Genomic DNA, 10736 nt, shown 5'->3' with positions numbered 1-10736 from the left:
CAATCATACACAACGTGCAACCTCCTCCTCTCACAAGACAAACATACACACACGATGCTTTACACAAACTAAATCTCAATATGATTCTTAAGGAGTGGAGTTATTTTTTTGTTTTTTGTTTATATTTCAGGTAGGCCTATACTTTATTCATTCAAATTGTCTAACAAGCAGCCAATGGATGAAACCGTAGTCTCACATATTAAACAATCTGAAAAGGCCTATACAGAATGCATAAAAACAATACGGAAAAAGGAAAACAAGAATTGTAACATCAGGTGACCTTTTAAATCACTCGGTTCTGCCAAAAGGAATTCAAGCAAAGGGCGGGATCGGATGTCTATGCCAAGTTGGTGACATTTAGGGAGCATATTTTGAAATACATCAAAGGTAAGAAGTTTCTTACCAAAAGACAGCAACAAATGCTCCCTCCTCGTTGACAGAAATGGCAGACCAGCGATCTCACACGCCTCAACATATCTACGATCAGGTCCCAAAATTATTCTAAGAGCTTGCTTCTGAATCCTTTCAATGGCACCCAACTTTTTATCAGTAAGATAACCATGCCACACAGAACAGGCATATTATTATAATAACTTTTTATATAAGATAAATAAACACTAATAAGGCCTTTAACAGGAACATTAGCTCTTTTAAGAATGTATATGTGTAAACAATTTCTTTGTATTCAGGAACAAATCCTGCTACATTTTACAACAGGAATTGAACCCATGTATTGGTAGGCAAGCATCTTAACCACCAACCTACAACTCAGCTCCTGATGCACTATGACTTAACTACATACCCTTACTAAAGTCCGACCGAGAAGATGGCAGCTATAAGTGCATTTTCATTATCCAGCACCTTCAAAACTATAAGACCATCTGTAGTTCATGATGATACTTATAGAAACCATAGCTAGGGTCATACACATTACTCTCGAATTCTGTGCTTTTTTGTAATGTAATTGTACTTAATACTCTTCAAGGTACACTAAATAATAATAATATAAAATATACAAATTACACATTCTCATAATAATTATGCTAAAACTGACCCAAGATAGTGATTATTTTTGATAGAATAACTATCATGAAAAGAAAGTATTTGTTTTCGTAGCGGTATTGATCGAGGTGTTGGTTCAGAGATAATGATAATTAGTATATTTACTATTAACTGCATTAACATTATCTTGTTGCGTTCTGTTCATAATTTAAAGAATCTGTTTACGCACGTGGTTTTAAATAACAAAATTGCTATGAAACCATTGCCAACAGTTTCTAACTCTGGGAGGCCAAGCCCTATACAAGTAAAACTAATAATATTTACTGTATAAAATCACATAAATTATATAAATTTAATTAAAAAAAAGGAAAATAATACAAAATTGGAAGAAGACCCAAATTTTGCCTAATAGTACTTTCTTCGGCTTTTCACGTTACTGGTGAACAAATTTCATACAATCATTAATGAATAGATAATAATTATTTAGAAAAACCTCTGATAATGAGATATTAAAGGCGTGTAAATGTAAACGAATAGCCTCAACAGGTACAAAGAACTGACAATGAAATTAAAGGTATAAACATAGACTGACTAATTTCAAAGAAGATCTGTACGATAAATACAATTCTCAAAACATTTTTCATAATTGGTGAATGCGCCCCCTATAGTTAGTATCATAATTTAGCATAAAAATTTCTTTATACTGTAATATAAAATTTCTTTTATACTGTAATATAAGTAAAGGTTCTTGAACCTATCCGAGCTTCGATCCGGCAGTGGGTAAGGCAACGGTCCTCCGTTTACTTTCAATGCGTTATTGAAGGGATGAAAGCACAAGAATCACAAACTACGTCAAATTCTCTATCTAAGAGCCAACAGACTCTTTTATTAATGATTATACTCATCAAATATTCAACATGCATATTATGGGATGGTCCCGCGAAATAGTCTCGTGGGCCGCCCGATAGGATAGGAGGAGACTTGCGAGAGAGAGGGCTGCGTCTTGTGGTCACGCATTAGACAAATAAAACCAATTTATGATCGGCTTTATATGGTGTCTGGATCTCTTTGTATTTCTCGAACACTATAGGGTCACATCACAACGGAGTGGTAATTTTCGTTACAATACTTACCGTACACTATTAGGAGCTTCGGCACCAAATAGAAGCTTGGCGTTATTGGCATCTTCACTGTAAGATAAACATACAAAAAATAATAATAATTTATAGCAGTACAAAGCAAAACACAGGTCTCTCATTCTGGCAGCCTTGGTATATCTGCAAAACAAGGCGAACGTAAAATTTAGTTTTCTTAATGCTTTGGATTCCATGATGCTTAACTACTAAAATTATACAGAAAACTAGAAACTATGTTCAATAGAACATGAACGAAGTCAGATCATTCATGGTAAATTTGAGCTCAATTGGATCTTGTTAAATATTTTACTTTTGAACAAACATACGGTGAATGTCCTTTTTTACTCAGTAGGATAAAATAATTTTATAACAATAATATTACTAGAAAGGAAAATGACACTTTAATGACGTTTGACGATAAATTCATGAACATCTTAAAGACCTTGCATTACGCCAATGCATAGGCCTATGTGCAAACGACAAGACTGTGCTATGTTATTTGTGACAGAAGTAGAATTTAAAGCATGGTTCAGGAGGAAACAAGGTTTTGATATGTACAACCATCAATATCAGGGTGGACCCACTTTACACGTAAATTCATATAATGTGGACCCATTTTCTTAAAAGTGGACCCATTTTTTTAGGCAAAAATATGAAAAATCTAGACCCATTTTCTTAAAAGTTTATCAATTTTACTCTATATGTGGAACCCTTTTTCAAAGAGTGGACCTATTTTATGTATGAAATTACATAATTTGGACCTATTTTTCAAAAACATGAACCCATTCTTTGCGGACCCATTAGAAAAATTGTGTGGGACTGTCCAAACTGTTGCTCATTGTGTACAACTGATTTTTCTGAGACACAAAAAGCATTGACGAAAAACTCGGTAGCCGCTGATGAGACACAGATTTTTGAATATTTAAAAACTGGTAGCCCCTTTTCCCTGTTGATGAGTTATATATGAGTTATAAATAAGTCTGTTAGCTTTGAAATCCATACATTATGGAAATTTGCGGAAACTCTAAATAAATCTCTATTGATTACCCTATACAAAAGCACAATCCAACTTTGCATTGATTACACAATTCCAGTATGTGGTAATACGTCCAATAAAAATAATTAAAATAATGAATATACTTCTGCAAGAACTGCAAGAAGTATTATTAATAATTTTAATTATATTAGTTCTTGTGGTGAAGATTAAATTAAACATTTGAATTGGAAAGAGGAATTTGAGAGAAGACTTGATTATGCACTAAATTCTATCATTGATGTATACATGGCATAGCACCATCACACTTATGTAATTACTTAGAAATGACATTTGATCGACACGGATACTCTACCAAACCTTCAAATATTTTTAAATAGTTGTCCCACCGATTCCAAACTGTTTTTGAATTGCTGGTGGTGGAGTGTGGAATAATATACACCCTTGTATTCAACAGTCAACACATATAAACAGCTTTAGATTCAATTATAACAAATTCTATTTTACTAACTTGTAACTTAAGAATAAATGATTTGATTTTAAATGACACACTTTAATTATCTTTAAGATGTATTTGATATTCCCTTTGGTCTTTATTCATTCTTTTTTTTAAATTTTGTGATTTTCAAACTGATTGTAGAAATTAACTGCTGTATTATCAGTTAATTGATTGTATTAACTGATATTTGAATTTTGAGGTACTTTATTCTTATTATATTCATTTATATATTTTAGGACCATTTTTAAAAACAGACTGCTAAATCTTGTCTGAAATTGTATGTTGTATAATGTGTTTTAAATAAACAACATAAAAAATTAAGAAACTGTGGTGTCTTCTTATTAATAAGATTATTTATTTATTGTTAATAAAGGGAACTTCTCTAACTCCCAGTAGGAGGCAGAGGAAGGAGTACATTTTGGTGAGGATTTGTTTCTTTCTCTTGTCTACTGTTGTTTCTATTGCCATTATAAGTCTATGTATTGCTTTTTGGTAGGCCTATTATAAATTTTTATTTGTTTTGGGTTTTTTAAAATTTTGGATCCACTCTTTTTTGGAAACAATTTAACAGTCATTTATTTCACTTTTGCAGATCCTTACTCAAAAACTATAAATGTTTTTCGTAATTATTATATTGTTTATTTGTGTATGTGATGAAGTAATAAATAAAAAAGCAAAAACAAAATGAAAAGTAAATTTTGCTCAAATAAACAATTAACAGTAACTAGACTTTACCCTGTCTGTCTGTAAATCAGAACATAGGGCCTTTTTTCATTGCCATCGGGAAGTGATGTTGAAATTATAAATAAATTATTAAAAATCATTAAAAAGTAAATATTACACTTTATGAATTCAATTTTCTTTAATAATCAGATATTTACATCAAAGAAGAAAATTTCGCAAACAATACCAACAGCTAGTGATATAAAGGTAAAAAAATACATTAAAACAAAAATAAAATCATACTATTAAAGAAAATTATGAAGAAAAAAAATTCCAAACCTAACTCGATATGAATGAGATTAGACCTATAGCTGCAGTGGTAATAGGGAGGGGGATATTGTTCTTACCATTACGCTAAAGAACCAGAACCCATGGAGGTCAGTGCATTTTTAGGTTGTCTACCGTGTATAATGGTATAAGTCGAGGGCAAAAATTATCCAGTAATTTCATAGCTGTAGCTATTTTAAAAGGCTTTAGAAAACGCAAATTGCGTTGACATGAACATTTATTTCACGTTCATTAATATTCAACATTATGCAGAATGACGTGTTATTTTTGATAAGCACATCATCTTTGATATATTATGGTCTTTGCTTGGACAAGTTTGAAGAAGATCCAAGCACAGAAAATGACTAAACTACCGGTCAGAAAACCCGGCTGTGCAAAAAATATAAGAAAATGGGATAGAAGAAGAAAAAAATTCAGAACAAAAACAATAGATTTTTTGTTATTTATTTTTATATTTGGATCAGAGAATCACATTTGCCATCACTGGAATATGAAAATTTCATTTTGAGTACACGGAAGTAGGCCTATATTATAATTATATAAACTGAAACCACGATATATTCTAGTACAGTATACAGTAATAAAATCAAGATGGCACTTCCTTCTAGGATAAACCTAAATTCTCAATACTTATTTTGTATGGCTGCACTGTGTTTCCTGAGCTGTATCTCACTAGAATCTGGTGGACATATTCAGAATATTACAGAGCCTGCATGCCCTGAGGTATGTTCCTGCACTTTACAAGGTCTCGTAAATTGCTCGTACCGGAATCTTACCAGCATTCCAGATAAGAACAAACTGCCTGTAGATTCTAGTGTGTACCTACTGCAAGACAATAGCATCAGTGTGCTAAGTAGCAATAGCTTTAATACAACTCCTAATTTGACCTTTCTCGACTTCTACCAAAACAAACTGATTTACATCGATGATAATGCTTTTGCTGGCCTTGGCCGCCTGCAGGTGTTGAATATTTCATATCAATTCCTCGACCACCATATCATTCCTATTCAGAAAATTAGCAGAAACTGGTTCAAGGGGCTTACTCAGCTTACAGTCGCCAAGTTGATGGTCATTGGTGCTGAGGTAATCGAAGATTACGCTTTTTCTGATAATCCAAATATAGAAGAGATTAATCTGAGTTCTAATAATCTGGTGGACATTCCAGGTCACCTATTTCAACATCTTCCTAAGTTAAAGATCATCCAGGTATGTTGCAACCGTCTCACAGAAATTGATGGTGAACCTTTCTTTGGATCAAACCATGTTGAAGAAATACAACTATACACTAATAGCATCAATAAGCTCCATGAAAATGCTTTCAAAAACATGAAAAATATATCTCTTATTAACTTAAATGCCAACCAATTAACCTCAGACAACATCCCTTGCCAAACTTTCAGAGGATTAAGACGCTTAACTAAACTCTACTTGTACAACAACAAATTGAAAACCATAAAAAAAGAATGGTTTCAGGACTTGACATCCTTGGAAGAATTTCATGCTGATGACAACAGTGTCACAACCTTGGATGATAATGTGTTTAAAAACTGCTTAAACCTGAAAGAAATTGATTTAAGCTACAACTTTATTGTTGAAATTCCCAGGAAAGTGTTCAGTGGACTACCGAATTTGCTGAATGTTATTTGCTCTCACAACCGAATCGACAACATTGGTGATGATTCTTTCCAAGGTTCCAGTCACATCATCAAGCTCAATTTTGACGGCAATCTCTTCAAAACTGTTTCAAAATCAATTGGTCTACAGCACCTACCTAATTTAAAATATATCGGTTTCTACGAAAATCCTTTTCAATGTAACTGCGATCTTGTATGGTTCATTAGCTGGATCCAGTCTCCTGACGTCAGACCATACGTGTACAATTTGGATGAAGTGAACTGTAATGGTCCACCAAACTTATCCCTTCGTTTGCTCTTGGATTTAGATCCAGATTCATTTAGCTGTAGTTCCCATGTGGTGATCATCGTTGTTTTAATTGCAAGTGTACTGGTTATAATTTCAATTGTCCTATATTACTTTCGTTGGGACCTAAGGTAAGAAGAGTGATTTTTTAAAATTAGTAACAGTCCTCGATATTCATAATTTACTGTGACACAGAATTAATCTTAAAATCTCTTTATTTTTAAAAGGCAAGGATTGGATAGGATTTATTCGGTGTAAAAACCAAGGATAGCCCACGAAAGTCTAGAAGAAGACTTATTTTCAGTGGGGTCCTTCTGGTGGTGATTGGACAGTACACCGGGAGACAATCCCCTACTCTTTTCCGAAGAGTGTACTGTGTTCTTTAACGTGCACATGGGCCATAAATTCACACGGGACCAACGGCTTAAACGTCTCATCCGAAAGACGGTGCGCTATGTAACTTGTATTTCAGCCCTCTAGCTGAAACACAAGGAGAGGCAGCGATGGGAATTGAACCGGGCACCTAGAGATCTCCACGGTTCAGCGCACACACAGTGGCTACCACCAGATTAGGCGACTGAGCTAAGCTGCTCTCTCAAAGCTAAGCTGCTCTCTCATTAGTATCATTGGATTTTAAAAAAAACCAATTTTTTTTAGCTCTTAGAAAATTCAAATTCTTATTAATAATTATTTTTATAATTGGTTTGTAAACTAGTTCTTTTTTAGTTTAATCCTGTACTCGTATCTGGTTTAATGTTTTTAATATATGTAATTTTTGTATGTTTTTTTGTTTTGAGTATATAATAAAATGTGTCAATAAAAATGTGTACACCACTGGGTTAACATGTATAAATATACATTCATTATTATTCATTTTTTTATAATCCACAACACATTCTTGTTTATGGCACAATTTCCCTACCTGATTTAAACAAACTTTCAACAATCGTTTGTAAAATGGATGTTATTAATCACTTTTTGAATTAAATTTTCCTTGATAATCAGATATTTACATCAAAGAAGAAAACTTCGCAAACAATACCAACAGCTAAATGAAGATATTGATGAACCACCAAACATGCAGGGTAACATCTTTGATGCATTCATTTCTTACAGCAGTAAAGACTGCAAATGGGTCTCAGATGTGCTACATCCTACACTTGAAAATGACCCATACAATTTTCGACTGTGCATTGACTACCGTGATTTCATGCCAGGAAATTCCATTGTCGACAACATAGCACAAGCTATTAGATGCAGTCGTAAAACTATCATGATCCTGACCAAAAACTTTCTGAGGAGTCAGTGGTGTTACTTTGAGCTCGAGATGGCTAGGATACGTTTGTTGGAGAACAGCGAAAATCTCTTTATCATCGTGCTTTTGGAGAGGATTACTACAAAGGATATGCCGCTGAAGTTGCAACAAGTCCTAAGGAAGAAATCTTACATCAGATGGCCTAATGACGAACCTGCTCAGCGACTGTTCTGGACCAAGCTTGAAACAGAACTACGATCACCAAATACTATTAACTGACTTTTCCACCGTATAAAATAAAATGGAGGCCAAAAGTATTCTAAAATGAATATTTTTTGAAACATAAAAGCAATAGCACTGACACATAAAATGTTATTATTTAAAGTTTATACAGAGTTGTACTGCACAAGGCTGAGTGGTTGGTCAAAGGGTATTGTTCCTACTTCTTGTGCTGACCAGTGGTCAAAACCCAGTCTGATAGCTCGACTGTTCGAATATTACTCATATGAGTTTGTAAGACATGGAGCAATGCTCCTCCTTGCTTTACTCCAAAAATGAGTGTTGAGAAGGGAAATGTAAATAGCTATGTAATAGTGTAGCCTGAGCCAAAATATATAGTGCAGTACATTGTGGCAACATAAATATTTAGTACCATTAACATGACAGGTTATCCTGCGCAATATAATAATTTAGCATTAGTCAGCTTTAAAATGCCCACATAAGTCCACATAATAATTTGCTTAATAGTTTGTAATATTTGGAGGGGATGTTTCCTCATTTGACATGCCTAAATATAGCCATGATGGCGTCACATCATGACCATATAAAAGCACATCATGACCATATTATATGGGCATACAACAGTTTTTTTTGTAATAATAAAAATTTGCATTTGGAAACGTTGTATCATTTGCTCTCCAAGGTCGCCTTAACCTTTGGAGAAAACTGGATTTTTTTCACAAAAGTACATTTTTGGTACAAAATCTATGATTTTCTTGTAATGGCCCAAGCGGATTATGTTGTAAAAAATATTAATCTACCATTTCGTGAAGGAAAAATGAAAAAAATCCCTATAGTTTTGTCGGAATACTCCGATTTATAACAGCTCCTCACGCCGATTTAGATAGGAAATTTTAAGAAATTTGAGGTGTTTGGCTGTTCCGAGCTCGTTTCTTACTCCCTCACTCGCAGACTATTGCTTTGTTCGAATTGGCCCAAGTGGGTTCGTGGAGGGAATATAATAAGCTTGAAGCTGATATAAAACTTAGTATGATTGGTTGGGTAGTTTTATCGGAAAATAAGAAAATATAAAATCCATCCAATCCACGATTGTCTCTCATGGGGTCAAAAAAATCTCTCAAGCGTGATAGTCCGATTCACTGGTATGACGTCATACTTTTGTTTGCTTGACTTGTGTTCGCAATGTTTGACTTCTTTCTTCGTGTAATTTGGCCTAATTTAGTTATCAGTTGGATTTTTTGTGTGCTTTTATTACCTTTATTAAAAAGCAAATGTCCCAAGACAAGATACTTGCAGCAATTAGGCTATACTTCTGCAAAAAAATGCAATTTATAGTCTGGACCGTTTGAAAATTTCCGTAGGGGTGTAACGTAGGGCTAAGCCAATCCCGCCAACACGAAAACTGGACTAGGGGAAGAGAGATCTCAACATTAGTATACTTTACATTGTACTATGTGTACTGTTAACTATTTAACAGTATTTAACAAAAGAATATTGACTGTGCAAATTGAATTTTGTTGGTTTAAACCCCATAATGAAAATGAAACAAACCAAATGATTTTAATTGGTTGATCCAAACTACTTGTACAGCGGGGTTGATTTGACCTCAGTTCGCTGCTTTCGTGATAGCTGGACTAGCAAATGATAAAAAGTGGCAAAAACGTTTCCATATGTAGTCTGATCAAGGCTTAATGAGAGACAGATTAAAAAATGGTTTACAAATGTATTATTTTTTTTATAATTGAAAAACTAATAACTTACTGTAAATATATAAATAGTCAATTCCAATGTTAATTTGCTCAAAAGAAACAGTATAAGATATGTTTAACATTGGTGAACTATTCATAAAATGTCTTAGTAATTACTTTTTGAAACTTTTAAGTTTAAGTTTTTTTCTGGGTGAGATAAGGTAGTTAAACGGGTGACCATCATTGAATGTGCTCACAACATTATTTTCGTAGGCATAATTTTTTACAAGCTGGCAACAAGATGAATTCTTATCACAGCTCCCAATTCACACGAAATGGGTCGTTGCTACAAGTGTATGATGAAACATTATGTAAATTGTGTTACCCATAAATATAACATGTATTATTAAATATAATCAAAAAGTCATAAACAAATTTTTTCTGTTATTTTTTTGGTCACAGCATTATATTAATGTGTCACCATACACATTATTTGATAGATAATTTTTATAACTATTGTGATATTGTATGATACCAAATATATTTAGAATAAATCTTTTAGTAACGCACTAGCTTCAAAATACCATTTTGGGGTAAAAACAGTTTAAAATGTGACATTTTTGCAAGGGATGGCCTTGCAAAAATATTATAACATATTATAACTCTGAAATACAAAATGGATAATATCTGAATTTTTTATTGGTATTTATTTTGTATATGGTCAGATTTTGAGAAAGTATCATATAAAAAATATGTTAGCTTAGTATTATTTCGTATTTGTTTAATAAAATATGTATTAATAAATTTAGCCAAAAAAGTAATAAAAATATGGGTTTTTTTTGTAAATCTTTGGTAACATAATTAACACAATGTATAATTATACACATCATTTGATAGATAATATTACTAGCTTTCAGTGACGTACTAGTTTCAAATTACGATTTTTGGGTAAAAACGTGTAAAATTTTCCACCAAAGTGTTTATATGCCGG

At 33.1% G+C, this 10736-nt stretch overlaps 2 protein-coding genes across 2 annotated transcripts; both read left to right on the top strand.

Moving 5' to 3' along the window:
- Window positions 1-5233: 5233 nt before the first annotated feature.
- On the top strand, window positions 5234-6536 carry LOC117105335 (carboxypeptidase N subunit 2-like). Its single transcript, XM_033246456.1, has 2 exons — window positions 5234-6365; window positions 6484-6536. Exons 1-2 carry the CDS (start codon window positions 5234-5236, stop codon window positions 6534-6536), a joined length of 1185 nt encoding a protein of 394 aa, XP_033102347.1.
- Window positions 6537-7772: 1236 nt separating this feature from the next.
- Window positions 7773-8096, top strand: LOC117105334 (toll-like receptor 2). Its single transcript, XM_033246455.1, has one exon. It carries the CDS (start codon window positions 7773-7775, stop codon window positions 8094-8096), a length of 324 nt encoding a protein of 107 aa, XP_033102346.1.
- The last annotated feature ends 2640 nt before the right edge of the window (window positions 8097-10736 follow it).

This window comes from Anneissia japonica, unplaced genomic scaffold (genome assembly GCF_011630105.1).
Source record: "Anneissia japonica isolate Jap-2015-1 unplaced genomic scaffold, ASM1163010v1 scaffold287726_len2788222_cov184, whole genome shotgun sequence".
Taxonomy (NCBI): Eukaryota; Metazoa; Echinodermata; class Crinoidea; order Comatulida; family Comatulidae; genus Anneissia; species Anneissia japonica.
This window is presented reverse-complemented; position numbering and strand designations above follow the sequence as displayed.